Source organism: Cyphomyrmex costatus, unplaced genomic scaffold (genome assembly GCF_001594065.2).
Source record: "Cyphomyrmex costatus isolate MS0001 unplaced genomic scaffold, Ccosl1.0 scaffold122, whole genome shotgun sequence".
NCBI classification, from domain to species: Eukaryota; Metazoa; Arthropoda; class Insecta; order Hymenoptera; family Formicidae; genus Cyphomyrmex; species Cyphomyrmex costatus.
In genome coordinates this window covers 1,011,141-1,034,747 of record NW_017275196.1, presented here as the reverse complement: position 1 = coordinate 1,034,747, position 23,607 = coordinate 1,011,141, and the positions used below count along the sequence as shown (strand labels likewise).

General features: G+C 33.8%; 1 protein-coding gene across 1 annotated transcript in view; it reads right to left on the bottom strand.

Annotated features, from left to right (window-relative positions):
* The window catches only part of Dgk (diacyl glycerol kinase 1), a 101,716-nt gene that overhangs the window by 47,993 nt on the left and 30,116 nt on the right, over positions 1-23,607 (bottom strand). Inside the window, exons 2-3 of the mRNA XM_018547626.1 lie at positions 4,284-4,411; positions 940-1,028 (exon numbers count right to left, since the gene is read on the bottom strand). Coding sequence (XP_018403128.1) covers positions 940-1,028; positions 4,284-4,347 — 153 coding nt within the window. The 5' untranslated portion in view covers positions 4,348-4,411. The remainder of the gene's footprint in view (positions 1-939; positions 1,029-4,283; positions 4,412-23,607) is intronic.

Here is a 23,607-nt window from a genome sequence, read left to right as displayed (position 1 = left end):
GGATCATTAATGCGTCGTCGAATGCGGAACTCTCTTATACGTCTATCCTTTTTGTATAACTCGAGCACGCAGTAACTTCCACCTGTCCGTGAGAATCGTACGTGTTTTGAATGTTACTCTTGCGGGAATAGTTTACGATTTTACGGAACAAATGCTTTCTCGCTGCGGACCATATTATACCATCACTTTATGTCGTTTCTGTATAGCTTTCACTCAAAATATAAACTGTAAGCTTATACGATCTGACAGTACTTCAGTCGATATAAAACAGATAAAACGATAAGAAGTTTCCTCTGGTACGATAGTCTCTTTTAATGCGACGATAAAAAATTGTTCATCGGCGAACAGCTGCGACTAACATTTTGTACTCGTAAAATTACAAATTCGTTCTTGCCATGGCTAAAAGTACTAATCATTTGCGTAAATCGTGGATGTATCTGTCGCGGCTTTCCGTAAAATATCGCATTTCCTGAAAACTTGTTTAAACAGCTTGCGTCCAAGTTAAGTAGATATTTGTCGCTCAAGTGCACTCTTGAGCACATCCCGATCGTTCAATTTCATTTTATAGAAAGGCTGAAGTGCACCTGAGACGAGAGACGGCAACGAAATCGTGTTCGCGCTCGGTAGAATCCTTTACACATCTATCGATTTACACAGAAAACTTGCTGAAATTTCTATGAAATCAAACGTATACTTTAGAAAAAATAACATTTACCGAATAGAGTATCACGACAGTGCCGGATGAAAAACTAAAATAACGTTGCATAAGATATTTTCAATTTTTAATGTTTAAAAGATACACACACAGCTATTCTCCTTAATTTCGCTCTATCTTTAAAACGATATCTTTTTTTAGACGGGAAATATGTCCGTAAATTTTTTATGCTTACGCTATCGACGGTTACGACTAAAATATGGATCAATCTTTATATGACTCACTCCGTCCGGATGATATTTCGGCACGCCGCTTGACGTCGTGTTGCTCCCACAAAATTCGGCCAGAACATCCTGGAGCTTCCGCGTGGAATCTGAGAAACAATTAACGGGGGGTTCGATGATTTATTGCACTCGCAATTAAATTCTATTCTATGATATTAATTGGAAGAATAATTGTCAGTTTAAAAAAAAAAATCTAAGCAATAACACATTTTATATTAGTCGAAAATTTAATAAAATGTTTCATAACAATACATATAAACGTAAAAGCGAATTAAAAAGAGTAATTTTATCGAGTAAAAAAATTTGATCGTCGACATATATGACGTACAATACTAACAATTTTTTAAATATTCAAAATGCTTCTAGTCTTGGCTTTATAAATTCATCATTCCAACAAATGGATCAAAAAAATTGAAGTTGTAAATATATTAATATTTTGCGAGAAATTTTTTTCTGGTTGTACGATTCGCGCACGACATGTTAGCGAATGTGTCACAAGTTTGTTTCTGATAGATAGACAGTGAAGAGAGAGGGAGATTGATCCACCATCTCGAAGTCAACTGTTTACAGAAGAAACAGCGACGGTAAATTGACTAATAATAGGAGGCCATTGGCCTAATCTACCCGCACTGACGTCATAATGCACTTAACGGATCGGGATATTTTTGGGCGACTACTATTTTCGAACCGATTGACGGCCACGATGGATCGTATTCGAACGGGCAGATAATTAACGTGCTCAGCTAAAATTCATGTTTCCGCCTCGATATTTATTCGTTACGCAGAACTGCCGATGATTATTGAACAATTATTTTATACAGTAGAATATCCACACAAATGATTGTAACATTGTGACAAAGCAATTTTTTCAAAGGCTGTACCTACTCATTACGATGAACATTTTATCATCATTTTAAGAACTTATCCTATTTTAAAAAGTAAACGTTTAAACAATAATTTTAAACAATTTTAAATTAAATTTAATATCGATTTTTTTGTTAAACAATCTTTAATTTGTACAGTCTATTTATAATTTAATTTATAATTATTTTTACGTTATTGTTTAACTTAGGAGAGAAAGAAAATGTTTATTTAGCTAATGCTAATTAAAATACGCAAAGAATTATTTTGCTAAAAAGTTAGGTATTTAAAAATTTAATTAGATACAGATCTGAAAATTAGTTGGATTATTAAAATAATTGTGTCGAAAAGCATAATAAGCAATAAGTTTTAAAAAGTTTTGATATTTCAGTAACCAGCTTGAGTGTTCTTACATAGTTATTTTTATAGCCATAAAATTTATTTCAGATTTATATCTAACTAAATTTTTAGATACCTATTTTAGCAAAATCGTTTTTTCCGTACGATAAATGTGACATACACTTGTTCGATTATTTTTAAATTGTAATTATATTAATTTCTTGATCTCGCTCATCTTGCTCAATCGTATCCCTTTTACTGCGAATTCTAACACGGAATCCTTCATTTTGCACGATGTTCTATTTTGAATAAAATATTATGTACCAGGATGAAAGCCATATTACGGTAATACCAGTAAATTTGTTGACGAACAGCGGCAATTTATTCAGCTTACACGACAAAGTGCAGTGCTTGTTCGATGAATTAGCTTTTCTGCGCGAACGTTACGCATGTTGCTCCTTCTCGAAAGACATAGCTAGGCGTTGCTACAGCCTCGCATCTTCCTGTCAGCCGGATGTAAAATACTAGACAGTAGAAACACCTGTACGTCATCAAGCTCGTAATCGAGGCATTTATACGCGGAAAATTCGAAACGCATTTACTGCCAGTCGCTAAATCGCGCGGAAATATACAGCAAAATTATACAAATTTTAACATTCAGATCTACATGTTATATCATCGAGATAATAATATAACAAGCAGGTTTATATACGTGTGCCTTTTAATTATTCATTTTAATCGGGAATTTTTCAAAATCTCACGATTGTTTTTACTCAAAGTAATATCCGCGAAAACGTCTACGATGTTTTCAAGAAAATATTGCAAGCTACTTAACCGACTTAACGCACCTAATATTTTTAATTAAAGTCAATGCAAAGTATTTCATAAACTTATTTCAAGCAGTATGAGCGAATTGCACGATACTTTGTAATAGAAGAGAGCAAACGAAGACGTATAAAAAATTTGCTGATTATTCGATATTTTTCTTTTGTGATAGTATTTATATCCATCTTGATGTATTTTTAATAGCTTTCATTCAACAAACTTTCAGTTGTTGACTTTCATTCTACGTAATTGAGCGGAGCCAATTACCACTTCGTTTCAGTTATATTTAATTGAGTTAAGTGCTATCTGTATAATTAAAGATAGTGCCGTTGGTACCATATATATAATTTAAGAATATTTATTATGACACACGAAAGTCTCAGGTAATTTACAACAACCAAAAACAGAAAATTTATATTATGTGCATCAAAAAAATTATATCGTTCTATTCTCTCAGAAACATGCGGTTACAAAACATTAACAAAATGCCAGAATTTTTTTATTACAACGTATACTTTCTTACGTATTAATTTACGTTTTGACGGTAACAAATAATGTTATATTATCTTTCATTGTTCAAATAAGTTACTTTCTCATGACTATAATCTAATTCGTGCGACGATAGTTACCCGATAGCGCACGTAACTTCTGTTACTTCCATCGCAATGAAACTTTTAAAGAACGCAACAGGCAACACGAAAAGCTCATTTGTATTCAATGAGTAAATTCGGGGTAAAATTATCGCACATTCAATCCAATTCGGAGCAAACAAAATTACGCCATTTGATTCATTCGGAAAACACTGTAGATATAAATGGTCGCTTAATCGAGCATACACTCAAAAACTATTCGAATTTGAAATTGTTGAGAAAAATGTCAAAGTAATGCATTGATTTTAACGTAAATGGAAATAAAATTGCGATAAAAATTCTATTGTCAACACAACAAGTTCTTGAAACTTTTTATTTTAGTCGGTTCTTTATATCAAATAATCTTCCTTATTCAGAACTTTGAAATCAGTTTGTATATTGATAAATAGTTAAGAGACTAATCTTCGTTAAGTGTCCGCAAATTAATAGCAACGTCTATTAAGTGAAAATTAAGCCAGGTGTACATAAAGTTGTTCGTGTTAAATTTTGCCGGTGCTAGATAAGTCAAAGTTGGTTAAAACTTCATCAGGAACGCAGACTTTAAGATTTACGACTTGTAAAAAAATTCAAAAGGAAAAAGAAAGAAAGCCCAGCTCTCCGTTGTGATTTATCCGCATTATTTTACACGTTTCAGCACTTCCTTTTCTGTTTCTTTCTTTTGCTACTTACAAGCTGCCAAGTCCTGAAGTTGTTGGAATTCAGCTGGCGAGAGCTTATCCCAATGGAAGGTCATCTTACTTCTGATCTATATATCCCTCAGGACGAGTGGCCAGATGTTGGATACTGAAATTCGTCACCTACAAATCAAAAGATATTGCTATTTGTAAAAACGCGATCAGTATCAAATCTCTATGCTTTGTTATTCCAGATCGCATACAGAAATAACTAAATCTCTCTATACTCTATTGAATTAGATTTAAAATTACTTATAGCTATTACACCTGTATTATATAATATATACAAAGAAAATAACACCCATGTTCGATAAGCTTCAGTGAGCTGATTAAAATTTCAGACTGGTGGCTATAGCTGTGTAATCAATATTAAGCTAATTTCTTTGTATTTGTTGTACATATCTTTAGAGAAATATTAATAATTCCTTTGTGCAGTACGTCAATAGAATTCATTTTGCGAAAATTAAAGTTATTTATAAATTGATGCTGATGCGTGTGTGTATGTGCGTGTGTGTGTGTGTGAGTGTGTGTGTGTAAAATATTTATAATTCACCCGTGTGAAACTGGCCCCCCAAATTAAAAAGTCAATTTTTTTCTTCATGCATTCGTTTGCTCATCGTTTGCTCACGAATGCTCAGTTGGAATTTTCGTTTGCTCACCCTTAGTTCAAAAGATAGAAGAAAATTAAGTTTCGGTATCGAATTAAAAAATCGATTTTTTTCTCCATGCATTCGTTTGCTCACAAATCTTTTGAACTAAGGGTGAGCAAACGAATGCATGAAGAAGAAAATCGATTTTTTAATATTGTAGTAGGGGAGGCCAAGCGGGGATTTTGGGATTTACTCGAGCGCGTCAGAATAACATAAAGGGGGAAAGCTTGCACCCTAATAAGTACCCCCACCAAATATTAAACCTCTATATAGAGCCGGGGGTCCAGGGGATTAGTAAATAAAAAAAATCGATCGTTCGAAAACTCGAGCGCGTCAGATTAAGGTATGGTGTGTTAATTACATGTAGAAAAGTGTACATTTCAAAAATCTGACGCGCTCGAGGAAATTTTTTTTTCCCCCTTTTTTTGACCCCTTCCAACAGCTAACCCCACCACGTAAACCGTCAGATTAATATTTATCCGTTATCAGAAACACATGGGTCGCTTACACTATTAATATCTGACACGCTCGAGTATTTCATTGTCACTGTTTTTTTTGAAAGCCTGTACACGCTCCCCCCACCACTGAAACGGCATACATCATATAACCTTTTTTTCTTTTTAGCATCTAATCTTCACAATCCAATAGGTCCCCACGACGCTCGAGTAAATCCACATTTAGCCTCTCGGCCTCCCCTATTATTGGGAGGCTAGTGTGAAGTTGACCCCCAAAACATAATTTTCGTATATCTTTTGAACTAAGGGTGAGCAAACGAAAATTCCAATTGAGCATTCGTGAGCAAACGATGAGCAAACGAATGCATGAAGAAAAAGATCGATTTTTTAATATTGGGGGGCCAGCTTCACACAGGTTTATAATTATTCTTCTGTTTATGTAATTCGGGTGGAATACGCAATGTATTATTTAAATAAATTAAATACAACAATAAATTAAATAACATCGAAATAATAATAACACGCGATTAGTTAAATAACAAAAATTTTATTTAACAAAAACATTATTTAACAAAAAGAAATTAGATTCAAAGCATTGTGCGGCTTTCAATTATCAGTTAGATCAACCTAGAAGTGATTTTGATATTGATTTACTATTTGTCAGTGGTTTTATTAATATAGTCCACCGCGATCTCACACGTATATACACGTTCGTTGCGCATCAGTCGCTTGTGCTAAAATTACAGATTTACGGTCGCTGTGGCCGCTTTTCTCTCGTTGTAAACGCGCCTATGTGCAAGAGAGGTATCCGAACGATCGAACACGGTTCTCCCGCAAACATGTGGCAACTGCTGGACACATGCTCTGTCAGCGGAATCTGTGACGTCCGATGAAACTCGTTCGCTTGGCACTTTGAGCGTTCATGATCCCTTTTCACTGTACTGTCTTTAGCTGAGTCACGTAAAACTTCATCCACAGTGAAAAAACTGTGGCACGATATTCACAGGTCCAATGTATCGAATTTTTTTCGAGAATACATTACGGTGTCACCTACGTATCAGGCTCTAATCTACGAAAAATTGCATTTTTGTTAAAACGCGATCTATATTAACCGATAGGTCGCTATTTTAAACACGTGTTTGCCTTTTTTACAAATCTATGCGAAACGTAAATAAAACGTTATTTAATAGATGCGAAAAATCGCTCACAATATTGCATTCCTCTCTCTCTAAAATTTTATCAATTTTTCACTGTTCTGAAATGAAATATTTTAGTGAAACAAATATGAACCTTTAATTGTATTTATATATTACTAATTATTTTTTTATTACACATTAATTATTGTTTTAATTCAACTGATTTTTATTTTAGTAATTATTATTTTTCAGTTTTCTCTTTCTCAAGCATAACTACTATTAATACTCGATTAATAATGATAATTTAATTAATAAGTTTTAATGTTATATATTGTAAATGTTTGTTATGTGTAAATAATATAATTTTCTTTTCCATGAAAATTTTCAATCGTTACCGAAAATTAATCGATAACTTAATTAAGTGACGCTAACAGGTTTGCGAAACAAAGCGTGCAACGTGCGATAATAAACTCATTCATGAATATTGATTTGAGAATATTCGACATACCTTTATCTTACGGAACGTATTAAATATTTCATGGTAACACCGTTCGACGCTTGTTTTTGCGTGTATATGCAAAGTAACCGTACAACTCAATCGCTTTAGTTCAGTTAATCGATTAATTCGCAAAAGTGCCAATAGCAGTTCAACGAATCAGAACTTCTTCTTTCTACCTCGTCCGATAAACTGTGTTCTCACGTTAGCAATCGTGATGATGAAGCTAACCATCGATTAGCGATAATCAGAGTTGGTGAAAGAGGTTCTTATTGTCATTCGCGTTGCGAGGTCGAACGAAAGGGTGGATAGTGTTGTAAGCCGTTTGTGTATCGTCGTATTATGGTACTCTACAAAACACAATCGCGACAATTGCTAGGAGACGTAATTATTCAATTAGTAATACCGAACTACTATAATGAGCTCTCGACGGATGATGAGTAAACAGATGGATCGTTGGTGGGATTAACTTTTTTATTATTTTCAAAATATACAAAAATTATTAAGTGATTCTTACTTTAATATTAAAAAAAATAGTTGTAAAGTTGTGTATCAATAAATTATATATAAATGTTATAACACTTATGACTAATTATACTTAGTTTAATTAAATAAGAGAAATTATATTTTTGTTCAAAGTGGATATCAGTGCTTAAATGTTCGGTGTTTACATACATATTTAATTCTGCAAACTGCATGCCGAAATATTTTTCAGTCTTGAAATGTAATCGTAAACAAAATTAGGGTAATAATGTTATAAGCAATTTACCAATAATATTAATGTCAATTTGCATGAAGCATCTTGTATAAAAATATTAATAATATGATATTATTCTTTTGTTCATTGCATTTTCAGGATTGAAAAAGATTTCAACGCGCGATTTACAAAATTGAATATGTATATATAATATAAATTCACACTGAAATATTTAAGCACTATAAGATTCGCTTTGACCAAAAATAGAATTTCTCTTAATCAGATTTGTTCTCATCAGTTCTATTTCGAACAATTGTAATTATTTGGTGTTCCTAGTATTACATTTCAAAGAAAAGAAATGCGCAGGATACGAATGACCCGATCGTGTGTGCTAAGAATTAATTGAAAGAGGTATCTTATATAATTTGTTCATTGGAAGTGAAAGAGAGAGAGAGAGAGAAATCATTGCGACTAAAATGAGAATTAAATTACTATTTCAGATTTTCGTTCTATAATATCTATGAGATATAATTATTTCTTGTTACTCAGCAGCGTTTATCAGTGTCAAAACGAAACTGCAGACATTCTTTAAGTTTTCGGCTTTGAAAGAAGTTGATTAACGTTGGGATCACCTTTCAACTAATGTTCCACTGGAAACCATTCTCCTAGAGATCGATTAGTACTGTAAAAATGGTTACTTTTTTCTCTCTTGTAATGCTTTCTTTCAGATCTAGCCTTTTGTCAGTTTGTTTTTCAAAACCGGAGGAAAATCGATGCGCTTGTGATAATAAAAGTTATAAAAATTTAAAACGATTTTATTTTGCTCCGTAAAGTTTTTCCGTCTACTGCCAGAGAGCCGGAGATTCGTTTAAAAAGCTGAAGTCTCCGACCGGAAATTGAAAAGATGGCGACCACGTTTAATGAATTGCGATCAATCATCGCTTGATATTTGTCAATTGCGTAATATAAAGTCAGTGCTTATTGATGAAAACTCATCACTTGAGACTCGTACTTGTGAGTTGTTGCGCATAAGTATAACAGACAATTTTGCGCGATCATGCTCTTTTTATGTGTTACTTTCCATTGAAATTAGCTTCGGGAGTTTTGAACACAACATGTGATCGTAATTAATCACGTTTTCGCGAACTAGTGTGTGAGTGCCATATTGAAGCAACGAAAGAACTTGAAAAGAGGAGGAGGAGGCATCGACGGCGCGCGGAACAACTCTGAGAAGAGGTTATTCTTTATAAACTCGATTTCTCATTATCTGATTAACTTGTGGTTAACCATCGCGATTGTTCATATGCGAATACAAATATACAAAGTACATTATATGTAACTTATCACTTTTATTACCGTTAATGTATGATTGACAATTTAGTTTGTATTTGTTGACATAAGTATTTTTATACAAGTACTTTTGGAGATTTACGTAAAATAAAAATAAATTAATATTTAGAAATACACACACACACATTTAATATGGAGGAGCTATTAATATTTAGATGCGATTTTTTTTATTTTCTCTTTTCTCTCCCCTTTTCTAAATATGCTTTTAATAAAATTTGAGAGGTTCGTGCTTGACCCCTACAGAATTTAATATTACATAAACTGGCGCAAGAAAGCAATATATTCAGAATTTTTTTCAATAATTTATATTTCACAGGCAAATTAAGAAGAATATTAGTAAATATTTCACAGTCACGTAATATACAAAATATAATGCTAACAATTTATTTATAAAAAGAAACAAATTATTATTATTAATCATATTTATAATTACGTCAATTATTGATAACTGAGCTTTGATACAAAGTGAAACGACTAATGTGAAACGCTAAAATAATACCTGGCAATTAAAAGGCAAAATTAATAAAAATTAATATTTGAGTTGAAAAAAATGAATAACAGATAACGCATCGATCCGCATGTAATTAGTTACGGGACTGAGCGTGTAAATTCTGTGGAATTAATTAATCAATGTGGAGATCGTTATAACTCGAGAGACTATCGTGATCTTCTCATATCAAAATTTTCAACTCCAATTAATATCCAAAATACGCTATTAAAGCGTTGTATAGTGGCTGTGGAACATTTCATGTAACATGGTATCCATGTACCGCGAGTTTATTTACATAACATAATTATTGTATTGAAAGTATTTTACGCGTTATGGTATGAAAAAATTCTCTTTACACAACATTAAGGCCTCTTTTAAACATTTTGTGAATTATTAAATAAAAAAAATAGCATGTTATATCTATAATGGGTCATTCCAGATGATATTGTTAAAATTATCAGAAAAAAGAAAAACGTTTCGTCATTTTTCACAAAGAATTAGAAATTACTACACGAAAAAGAACGGTTTTGCTGAAGTATCTAAAAATTTAACTAGATACAAATCTGAAAATAATTTTTTTTTTAATTATCAAAATAATTATGTAAGACGCTTAAGCGTTGACGATAATGTTACAAAAAGTTCTAATATTCCGCTAATCAATTTAAGCGCCCGACATAATTATTTTGATAGTTCAAAAATATTATTTTCTTATCTGTATCTAGCTAAATTTTTAGATATTTCAGCAAATTTTTGTGTGCTATTTGTAAATACCATCAAGTATTCACTAAATGTTATATCCGCTGCACTGCGATTTGTAATACAAGTCGGACATGAACTGGAATTAATGTTACCGCCAGTGCGGCAAGCAAGAGTTCGAATAATGAGGGCATTAGGCCGATAATGCTGTGAATAAAAAGTTTAGTATAATATCGTCGGATTATCATCGTTGTGTATCACACGAAATTCTTAATTCGCGGTGTGCATGCAACGAGCTGTTGGTACAATCGACAAACGCGATGCATTGCATGATCGCGTTAATCCCGACATACTCGCTTCTCTGTGTAATACTTCACTACCGATGTGTGATTCGATCATTTCCTCCCTCTTTTCCCGCGGGTGCAGATTCGCCGATAATTTCGTCCGGATTGTATAATCCGGATTTACGCGCAGCGAGATCGGGATTCGGCGCAAACTTGCACGCGCGGTTTGCCCGCGTGCGCGCCACGGGCGTGAAATGCAATTTTATTGCTCCGCTGGCTTCTTCCAGCGGTGATTTACCGTGTAACGTCGGCTGTGTCCCTGGTCGCTCCCCGGACGCTCGCGTTCGAATAAAATGCCTTCCAATCGATGCGGTGAACGCGTGGCGTTGTAATTAGTTTCACACGCGAATCCGAATGAAGGACAGCTCGAGATGCGGCCTGATGCGGCCGTTTAATCCACCCCTGGAGGGAAATAAATCCCTGCGCAGGGGGACGGTCGCGATTGCGACAGCCGTCATTGCTTTTTGCTGAAATGAGGAGAAAGCACATGTGGATTTGCTTTAAAAATGTAACGAGTTTATTTTAGAAAGAGACTTGAGTTACAAATGGCCAAAAAATATGTATATATATAACTTTATATTGTCAATATTCACATTAATTATGACAAAAATGGTAACACGTATACTTGTATAAGAAAAAAATGTCCTTTTTACGTGAATATTTTGTTTATGAGACTTGCAAAACAATATACAAAAAGATATTAAGTAGAGAGAGTTTGTTTCTAAAAGCGTAATTACGTCTCCACATATTGCGACACATTTTCAAAAAATTTACGTGTTCTACAAAAGATAGTTTCGAATCAAAAACTTATTTGTTCAAACTTTGTTCCGATTGTAATATACGTATGTAGAAGTTACAACGCAAATTGTATAGATAAAGAATCTTGCTGATTATCCGTCATCTAAATAGGATGAATATTTCGCGGTACTCCGCGGATGTCGTAATTACTAAAAGTATTCGCGCATTGTCGTTTCGCGATTTAATCTCTCCTATTTTTACAACCTAAAAGAAATTGCGTTTCTTCTTGCGTGGTGAAGGAAAAACTCGTTCAAAATGGGCTAGCGCCGTTTCGCGTTACAACGCTTACAACGACCGATGAAATCGCTGACGGAACGTAGTTAAGTCAATTTGTTATCCTGTCCCAACAGCCAAATGAAATATACGCCGTCGTCAGTTATCCATAATAGGAGCATCCACGAAGACAATCACAATCCGTGGTATATCAGTTCGAATACGATATACGTATAAGGCGCCGTAATATTGCCCATTGATACTTAATTCAAAGCTTAGTAGTATACGCTACAAATTGCATTCTCGTTACATCGATGGATTCTCGTCTATGACTGAATCTTCGACTCCTGAGATTATAATTTAAATTATAAAATGTACACAGATATTTCTTTTAATATTATTACGTTCAGTTACAATAATTTCGGTACGCTATAAAAGATTTATGATAACGAGAATAATAATTTTGATAATCTTTATAATATTTATACATATTTGAAATCTTTATATTTATTTGCGTGTGTCCTTATTACTTTAATAACAGCAAGGACGGCTTCAATTTATAACGCGAATAAGCAATGTTATTTGCAGAATACTTTCGCGGATAAGCGATTTCTGCAATTGACAAAGAATAAAGCCGTTATGAGACTGCTCGGGACAGAAATATAAAGTAATATATCATGTAAATTATGATATGACGCGAAAATACGCTGAGCTTTTTCTCGAAGGGACTTATTTCTGATGACGAGATAAATGTTATGTATTCCACAAAATGTAGGTACGTGTACATATTTAGGTATGTAATTCGCGTTTAATAATATTCTATTTATTTAAATGTAATTTAAACAAGCGCGTCTATAGTATGATTTTCTAAAACAATAGACGTAACCAGTCGTTAATAGTATACGTATACTTGAGCATAAGGCTGCCTTCTTAACAAGATATGATTAATGACGCGATTAACATGATATTTAATTATTACCGACAAGGTAATAATAGTAGTATTTATGAATCTAGTCAAAGCTGTGTAAAAAGAATCGTATTCATTGAGGGGGAAGGGAAGGGATAGATTAGTATTAGAAGATTACGAGCCTTGAGTGCAAATTTTGTAAACCTACGAGCATGTTATGTAAATTAATATGGCAACTGTACACTAGATGCTTATTGGTCCAGACAGTCTTATCCTATGCTATGCATGCTTTTACATTTTGTATGCTATAAGGCCAGAGCACTTTTGCAGAATGCATAAAGCATATAAAATCAACCAATCACAGGAAAGGAAGAAAATGGAGGATGGATTTATTTTCTTATGCATTATGTATTATATATTATGCAAGACTCTGTGCTCCCGTCTTTTAGCCCTTTCTGTTTTGTAATATTTATCTGTACATGATAACACACATTGTATGTGGCTAAAATAAATAAACGTGCAAATGAGGATATCTCACAATTTTAGCCCTAAAACAAATTTGTACGTTAAATGTCAACTTGTACTTTTCAACATTATCTGATATTAGGTATGTATAACTATAGTATGAATTCGTTATAACATTAAATAGATTATTTATAAATATAATACAGAACATTTATATAAATAATATATGAGACTAAAAGAAATTAATTTCAATTTATTCTTATATACCTTGTATAAAATAATTAATACGCAGCGTCATACGTGTTAAAAACTTTTAAGTCTCTCTCTATATTTAATTATTTTATTTATTAAAATTAATTAAAATGGTGAAATATCTTTTGCACGTACAGGATTTATCTGTTTTACGCAAGCATCATTATAAATAGTAAAACTAACAATACATTTACATGTTAGATGTCAACTTCTACTTTTCAATGTTATCTGGTATAATTCATGTCTCTCCTCGTGATTTGAATGTACCTCGTTTATTGTTTTCACTTTTCGTTTTTTTAATTAGAAAACGTTTGGAATCGCTGTCAATCGTGATGCCGACGAAATAAAATTTAAGAGGTAGATCAATGGACTAAGTGAAAAACCCTCTGTCGTTCGTTCGTGCTGGCGAACAACGATAATTGATTTACGATAATACCGTAGTGAATATGCGTTGCTGAAAGCTCAGAGGATTTAACAGGGAGGTACATAAAGTCCAACAAAGTCCAGCCTATCTTTACTCTCTTTCTCTCTTTTTCTTTTTCTACTCTATCTTCCTCTCTCTTTGATCGAATAATTCCGCGCCAGGAACCATTACGTACTCGTAATTAAAATTGCGTAGAACTTTGTAATCTTTGTAAAGATGTGTGTGCTTGTTAAGTTTAATAGTAAAAAAGAACAGATTATATAATCGATTGACAGTAAAATACGGAATTGTCCGGAATATTAATAGCAATTTCTCTAATCAAAAAAGTGTCGCAGTTTATAAAAGCAATCTTGACAAGGAATATTATATTGGCACGAAATACAGCTGTATTCTGTAATAATCATGTCTGCTTTAGAATTAATTGTATATACGTATACAAAAGTTATGTTGCTATTTCAGGTATATTCATTATATTATTGAAGTCATAAATCACATTTTTTGCAAACCATTTTATTGGGGAAATCAATAGCAGATAATGGAATTATTGCATTACATATAGAGAAATTACAATGTGGAACTTTCATGAATATGAAATAACGACGCGAAGAATAAAAGAATATTGAAATTCTCTCTTTCTCTCTCCCTCCCTCCTTCCCCTCCTCTCTCTCTCTCTCTCTCTCTCTCTCTCTCTTTAATGCTGTAAATCTGATAAATCTTTTGAATATCTGCCTTTCGAAGTAGCTAATGATCTTCATATGACGCTTAATGGTTACGCATTGATTGCAATTAACTAGATTAGATGGATAATTAGGGCACCCCTCGAGACACGCCTCGTACATTGTATGTATACCTATGTATACATATGCATATATTTAACTCGGTACGTTATGGTAATGTACTCATGCAAAAGCTTAAAATTAGTCGTATTGCACGTTGATTGCACATTGTAAAATGTAACACATTCTGGCTAATACTAAGAATAACACCGTGAGTATAATTACCAACAAGGTAATTTCTTAATATTATTATTACTTTGTTGATGAGATAAGTGGCTGAAATGTCTGCCTTTCTGTTTCGTATAATAATATATATATAATAACGCAACAGCGTTATTATCAGGGAGTCGCACGTGCCTGATTTTATGCATTGATAAAACCTAAACAAGCACAAGCTGTTCTATAATTAGTCGATAAAAATATACCCATTAGAGAAAGTACAACACCAGCCCTTCTCGTGGATTAAGTCTTATTTTCAAGGAAGATGATGTTGCCGTATATAGTACATATTTGTTTTGTACACAAGTACAATTTTCACTTACTTTTAGTATTTATATATGTCACAATCGAAGTATTAAATTCAGTAAATGTGTGTACATTTGTCTATTAGTCAATGTGTACATTTACGTATAGCTAATGTATATATTGACTATAGCAAACTACAGTAAGTGTATATATTTACTGATAATGAATTAACACTTTGATTATGAGATGTATATAAAATTATATATTAATACATATATTATACAGTTCTATCCTTTAGTATGATACCTCTATCAAAAATTACTCGTCATTTTGTAAAGAGATTTTGAATTACAAATTGGCAAATAATTTTACTTTTTCTCAGGCACAAATAAGATGATTTCGACTTAAAATCATAAACATTCTACAACCAACGCATATGATTACGGGCATTTGTGACAAATGTAATTTCTGTATAGTTTTAGTGTATTTATTTTTATTATATTATACAATAAGTTCGTTAATATGAAATTTTTGTGAAAACTATTCGTCACCTCAGAAAGAGATTCATGCTGAAAATTGACAGACAATTTCACTTTTTCAATATGAGACAATTTCTGTTTTCATAAGAAATCGCGAACTATTCTACAAATAAGTAAGAAAAATACACCTGCTCGTACATTTACGGGCTCCATTTCTACAAGCGTCTCACGAGGGTTCAATAAGTTACCGATAATGAGCGACACACACAGTGACGCATCTCGAAGACGTCGGTTTGCCATTTTTCTCCGTAATAACGATGTCTTATATATCTCCTATCACTGAGTCGACACTTCTATCACTGATCGCTAGTTAACGGCAATTGGTACTATTAATGGACTTAGATTAGCGTTTACCTAAGGAATTGACCTCAGATCCAATGGGAGATCCGGATGAGACAGTAAACGCGTGTTGGAATAATGCGTTTGTAACGTACATAACGTGCTAACGATCAATCCACGTCGTAATGGGAAATCATTTGATAACCGCGCGAATAGCAATGGCGTTGCGTAATCGAACGCGTATCTGTCGGTTGTGATTCAAAATGTTAAATTACGCGAACTTGTGTTTATTCAACAGCGCTGTTATTTCGCAACCTACCAACGCGGACACATTAGACAAGCAGTTCCGTTGCGGTAGTACATACATATGTACTCGATATATCTCACCATTCACTAGTAATAAACGAAAACTGTTCTTTCTTTTTTTTTTTTCATCTCGATTCGTCCGCGCTGCGTCATCGCTTAGCATCGTATTTGTGGCCGCCGTGAAATAGTCGCTATCGAAATTATCTTTCTATACACTGCCCTGTTTGGTTTACGTTTCGTTTGTGACAATGAGATATCATAATAATAATACGATATATATAAAATATTTTATGTTACAAAACGATAACATAATAGCATAATGTAATCTTATATGCTATATTAGTATATAAATATTTATATTCTGATGTGTGTGTGTGTGTGTGTATATATATATATATATATTTTGTATAATGTAATGAAACACATTCTTTGAAAGGTTTCGCGTAATGCTGCAATAAAAGCATTGTATTAGATTTCCAGACTTCGAAATGTCAAAGCCGGCGTGCATTCGATACGCAGTCACAATGGGCAATATCACCCTTGAAAAAAAAATTTGAAATCCTGCACCTGGCAGCGCGACACGAGAAGCGTATTCATTTAATATCGTTTCAAACCGTTTGAATTTAATATCGTAGATCACACACATCCAGTGCTGATTGGCTACATCAAAGCGATATGAAAATCAAATTGCAATGCATATATCGAACGTGTCAATCTATAATACACATATACATTATACACATAATACACGGGTGCATTAATTCTGCACTCCTACATATCATTACGATATGCTCGAAACGGATTTGTTCATAAGTAACTGTGCCAACAGTAAAGTTATTTGTGCGGTTGAAGCGGTATTTTGGTTTCCGCTTTATGTAAATTATCTTGTTAAACTCTTGTACGACTGCGGTTATTTATGAAAACATTATAACCGTGTAATCGTGTAGGCAAATGAAAGAAGAAAAGTCATGGAATGCTTTGTAATGCGTAATTTTCATTTCCCAGAAATATAGTTTTAAAACGGTGCGCGGAAATGAAAAAGTCTTCAATCGCACATAAATATTCCTGCGGGTATTCGAAGTTAGATAAAATCGAAAATTCAGTTTCCGACCAAATGTTCGGTTTCGAAATTTACGGCCTCGCTGACGATCGATGCCTGTAAAAACAGAAAGGTTTGCGTGGCGAACGCAGTAAATGTACACGCGAGAGAAAAAGCCGGCGAGAAAGATGCGTCGGGGGACACCACGAGCGTTTAATTAAAAACAGAGGCTTGGCCTCAGCGCCGGATGTCGTCGAGAGGGCGGATGAATTACGAATAGCGAAGTTTATTCGGCATTGTAAAAAGCGTAATGAATTTTTGCGATTTTTACGTCGTCGTAAATAAAATCTGAACTAAACGGACTGTCCCCTGTATGATGTACCGAATAATAAAGGGTATTCCAAAATATGAACTGAAAAGTATAGTAAATAGAGAACAAATGTATTGTCGTTGTTACATGACTTATATACATTTTAATAATTTAATGCAATTTATTATAAAAGAGTGACAGATATTACAAACGTCTACTAAAACTGCTGTTTAAGCTTTAAGCTGATTTATACGATTGTTACAGAAAATGATTACTTTAAATGGGACAATCCGAAACAACTATATTAATTATTGGAATCTATTGTCCTATGACATTTTAATAGAAGGCAACTCGACATTATACAGGCATACGTTGCAGTTACATAAATTGCCTGAATAGACCTTCACACGTCTCGCAAATGTGATGTTTGTTCATGTGTTATGCTTTATTAGTGAATTATTTCATGGTGAAATATACAGCAGTAATTTATAGGATTAAGGATAATAACACGGGAATTTGTGATTTCAGCTCCGCTTCGCTTTCTACGTAATATCTTTGTGACAAGATCAAACGCGAAATGCAATTTGCTGTGAATAAAGAACATGCGCAAGCTTCGCGTGCGTTTTTCTTTAATTAAGAGACGTAGTCAGGAGGATAAGCAAAAACAATGTTCCATTGCTCGTTTTATTTAATTATCATTATCTGAAATCGCGCACGTTGTTATATTAAACTCGGACATGCGTACCTTAATTTGTTTGATCTACTCTTTTAACAAGGTGCATTTATCAGTAAAAAAAAAATACACCCGCGTGTGCTCGACTAACTATGTACGTGTCTAAGTAAACTAATTTGTTTAATTACTCTGCTTTCTCTCTCGCTTTCTTAACGATCTTATTATCCTTCTTGCGAAATGAGAGAATCCCGATGATTTCGAAGTACGCTTTCTGTAGTAGCTATTAATCTACTTACAATTAGTACTCGAAGGCTCGAAGTTCTTAACAAGATAGTTCATTCAACTTAATAGTTTTCGGAGTAAACCGCAATATTGTTAATACCTACAAGTTACATAAAGCATCGTTTCGTGATCGTGCCGTTTCGTGACGCTGTATATCGCAAATTGCATGTCATTATACATGCGTGTAAATTACTCATTTATTTTCATAACTGAGCGAATAGTTTAAGGGAAGTAATATAATTTATTATATTTTAATTAAGATAGATAAGTCTGTGAAACGTTTACCCACATTTGCGAGCACGATACAAACATGGATGATTGATTAAAACTCCCTGTTAGTGACGTAACTCAAATTTTAATGTATCTCCAATAATCTCTAATTGGGAAAATTTGAAAGATATAAATTACTAAAGACTCGTGCTTTTAAATTCAATGCATTGAATGCAATTTAAATAAAATACAAATTAGGTCGATTATGCTGCACATACATTTCGTACATTATATGTGTATTCTGAGTTGTTATGTAGCCTCTTCTTGCGCTGTATTCCAAACTACCGTACATTAATCTACACTGGTCTAAGGTGTTTACTTTGGCCTGTTCTACAACACTATTGTATTGTTCTTCTAGAGTATCTCTATGTAATGGATACACATCGCTCTATGTTGTTACATTATTAACACAAATGTATTTTAATGTCTTATTCAAATACATTTTAGAATTAAAAGTCGAATTGATATTTTTTCGTCAGATTAGCGCTTCTTTGCAATGATTTGCATGATTTGTATGATGAAGGATGTATTAGAGGAAATTAGGGTCACAAGAAACACGAGTAAGTTGTAACACTTACATAAAACGTTATAAACAAAATGCAAAAGCGTAAGAAAGAGATAGAAGTTTGTAATTATTTATATTACAAATTTTTATGTTTTTCTTATGCTTTTAATCCTAGTCTCCCCTATATATATTTTTAAAATAACGATAAAATTATGAAAAAGATTATTCTAGATCGCATTTATAAATGTAATACAAAAAATTACGACAGTTCACCATTATCTAGAAAAGTATTTCAACAATAAGTAGTATTTTTTTAGTCCATGCTTCAACAGAAATGTATAGAAATATAGAAATATATTATAAAATAATGATAAAAATCTCAATTTTTTCATTTAGAAGTATTTTAAGTAGTCAAGATGATTTAAAGTTACACTACAGAGATTAGTCATTCTGTAAATAAACAAAATATTTACTTCTAAATCTTTATAACTAATCTCTGAATCCTAATGAAACTTTGCATAAATTATTTTGACTATTTAAAGTACTTATATAAAAAGATTAATTTTTATCAGTTTATTCAATTTTAATTTATAATAAAAATAAAGAGTGAATAAACAATAAATATGTGTTATTAAAGAAAAATATATAAATACAATTTTCATATAGAGAGATATAGTTTATTCAAAGTATAAATATTAATATTTCTCTTTCTAAAAATACAAACATAATACATTCTTAAGCACAACTATATAGAAGCAATTTGCAGCCATTATATTAGCGAATCATCCGTGTCCGCTTTACATAAAGTAAAAACTAATTTTAATGTTTCCGTATACATTTATTACGAGATTCAAGCGATCATTTTTTCTCCCGATCTTCACGTTGGAAGATCTGATTAACCGTAGTAAGTCGTACAGTTTCTCATTTCGTATCAAGACACACTAGATCAAAAGCGATCTGTTGAAAAGCCGTCGGTGGCAGCAGTGCTAAGGAGGATCCGAGGGTGGTGAATGCTTTTCTGTCGACGGAGTGTCGAGGGGATGGACTGTGGTTGTGGCGAAAGGGTGGAAAGTGCCACACAGGAAGGAATCAATACAGTAATACTAACCGTCCGGAACACGTTTGAGCCGTTATCTCGGCAAGTGACAAGATTGCACGGCATGGGATAGAAGCGAAAAGAAAGAGTGGGGATTTCAAAGAATTTTGATCCCCCGCGAAAAGTGTCTTTTCTTCATCTTGAAAAAAAAAAAAAAATCTCGCCTATTTTCCCGTAGTCCGCAAAGCGCCGAGATACAAGGATAAATGAACGTGTTCGGCGGCTGCTCGACGATCTTTCCACACTTTTCTCCTCGGCCCAAATTAAGAGCTTTCTACAAAATCATCCCACCATGATAGAAGTGACGCGCACTTTTCTCGTTAGAAATTAATTATTCATCGCAAAGATGCGTGTAATGTTGTTATTATCGATAAACGCGAATATGACGGTAATATATTACTTCGGTGAATATCGGGCCGATCTTTCTCTTATAGATTATAGATTTTTCGTCCCGAGAAGATAAAACGTGAATTATGATTATGAAATCAGCATGCTTTTTGTGTCTCTTCGCGCGCTAATATAATTTTAAGTTGATTTCCTCAATCTTGCCGAGTTTGAAATTAATGCAAATCTCGAAGCGCCGCGAGCCGCGATGACGACAACGGATAGTGGCTTCAGGTGGTTGCCGATACCTCGAATCACAACATAAACTAAGCATTCGCCGTTCCGAAGATTTTAGCGGGACTTAAGAGTTTTTGCGAAGAACACAAGTCGTAGTAGGTATATCAAAGTTTACGCACGTATACGAGGAGCTTTAAAATTCAACGCTCCATCCGACGGTAAGTGCATAAACCTAGCTACGATCAAGGTATCAACACTTTAGCTTGCTGCTAGAAGAAGTAAAAAGTGTCAACTCCATTTTCTTGATGTACTTTGAAATGAAGGTTGTTATCGATACTTTGAGTCATTTCGAAGAATTTCAAGTAGAAATTGGTAGCTTTCGATCGGCGTGTATGTCGCGAGAAGCGATACTATCAGTCAAATCAACATTTCAGTACTTTTGATCTTCCGGTATTCCTCCGACAGCCTTCGAATATTGTCGAGAAACGCGAGGAGGAAAGATGAAAGGATTTAAAATCCTTAAGTTTAATTAACTTCTTGCCTCGCGTCTGACTGCGCTCACGCAACGAGAAAACGATTCCTCCCCATAAGTATAAACGAAGATTCCATTCCTGCATCGACCATTCCCGCGTTTCTGCTATTCTAAAGTTTACCACGCCCCGGAATGGAAATTACTTTTACTCGCGGAAACTTGTGCCCGATGAAACTTTATTCCACTCTAATGCCAGTAATTCCAATTTAATATCCGCGTATTGCGGTCGGCGGGAGAAACGAAAGAGGAGCCAACACACGAGACGACACCCCGTGCCAAATCGATTTCAATAAACGCAACCATCTTTTACCAGTCAATATTTTTCTCATCGCAAGGGAAAATGTCAGATACACGTTAAAATTTGTTGAAAAATATAAGAATAATAAATACAAGTAAATATAAACGCAAGTATTACCTCCAAAAACAATGCGATTAACGTGTATTAAGATTACCAGACGGACAATCCCAGGATTTTTATGCTACTACTGAGTTAGTAATTTAAAAAATGACAAACATTGGAAATATTTCTAATATTAGATTAAGGCACCTACAGTGCAGTTTGTTTGTTTTTTTGTTAAGCAGAATAAAAATAATATATAAAATAATATTAATTTTATACGTATATAGATTTTTTGTGTGCCAACATATTTTACAAAAGAGTTGAGAGCTGTCTCCGGGTCTGGTAATCTTAGTGTAACAATAACCGGCGAAATCGCCGCACTTGCGATTGATGCACGTACCAAGAAATTTGGCGTTCTTATTAAAACTTCCGGCACTCTCGCGCGGTGGTAAGCCGGATTTCCCGCAATAAGGACGATAAATTACGGGGCATCTGACGGGAACGAAATCGTGATCTCGTGCACGTGCTGGTCGGTTCGTGAAGACCATTGATAGTCCGCGCGGGCGAACAGACGAATCAGCAGGAAGGAAATTTACGAGCTCGTCCGTAAAGCGGTTTAAGGCCGTCGCGGACGATGCACTTTTTGTCGAGAGAAGAGGTCGGAGGTGGATCGAATGACGTGATATAGCCGCCGTACCTCTCAGTAGGTTCATACGACGATAAATTTCTAACGCCTTGTCGCTGACAGCAGGCATTAGTCAATGAATGATTATTGGAACTTGCACAATTTCGAGGTGTCTGCCCTTGCAATAATTAATTAAAACGATTAATATTAATAGTCGAACATTCCCTGGGTTAACCTACTGAAACAAATTTACTAAATTTCAATAAATATTTGTTTGAATAGTATTAAATAAACATATTCACGGGAACCAATTCGAACTAAAAAGCAGTAAAATATATTTTTCATGCGTGAATTTTGTTACGATGCGTTGTAAATTTTCAGCCTTTGAATAACAAAAAATAGTTTCATAGATTTTATCTTGTTTTCACTCTTATATTTTTAGCAGGAACCTTGTAAAACGGTAGTAAAAAAATGAATAAAATATGCATTGATATATAAGGATTAAAAGATATGAAAAATTAAATTGATATTGATATTGCGTTATTTTTAAGTTATTCTTTAATACTGAGATAAATGCAAGCAATATTGATAAATTCTTTACGTATTTTTTACGTATTATAGATGTCCATGATGTGACTTTAGCATCTGTTATATCTCCAACGCGTTTTAAGATACTAATTATAGTATGTGTGTCCAATAAACTGGAAAAATACCAAGAAAATTTTATAACGTATCGATTCTCCTAAGAAAAATTCTAGGAAAGGTTACCAGCAAAAGACATTCGCATTATAACTTTGGAATGTAGTATGAGGGAGTATTAAATGCCAAGTCGTCGCACAAATATATAATAACGTGAATAAAAATCGACGTGAATAAATCGAAATGTGATTTCGGTATGCAAAATTCGAAACAAGGTATTTTAAATCGAAGTTATATCACCGTGGAGTACGAAACGTTTCAAAATAGCCTGAATCGTACGGTTATTAATATTGATATTTGATCGCAATATCGACATATGTATATCTTTCGTAATATTGCCTCTCAATTTCGTGCGATATTATTTTCGCAGTCCTGTGTGTGTAACGCAGCCGAACCAAAATCGACGTTACAGCATTTTATGTGCGGCACGTAGCAACGGAACCTCTCTCGAAGCTTTTCCGGAGAACTCTCTGAGAAATTCCACGAAGGGGTGGCTCGCGTGAGTGCTACGCGTGATTTGTGATAATAGTCCCAGAAATCTATACAGTGAGCGTGAAATCGCAATTGGTGTAGAAAGAAAGAGGTGCGAAGGGACAGATTTAAAAGGTTTGCTGTGTTTGAAATCAGACCCATTTTTCTAAGAAGACGT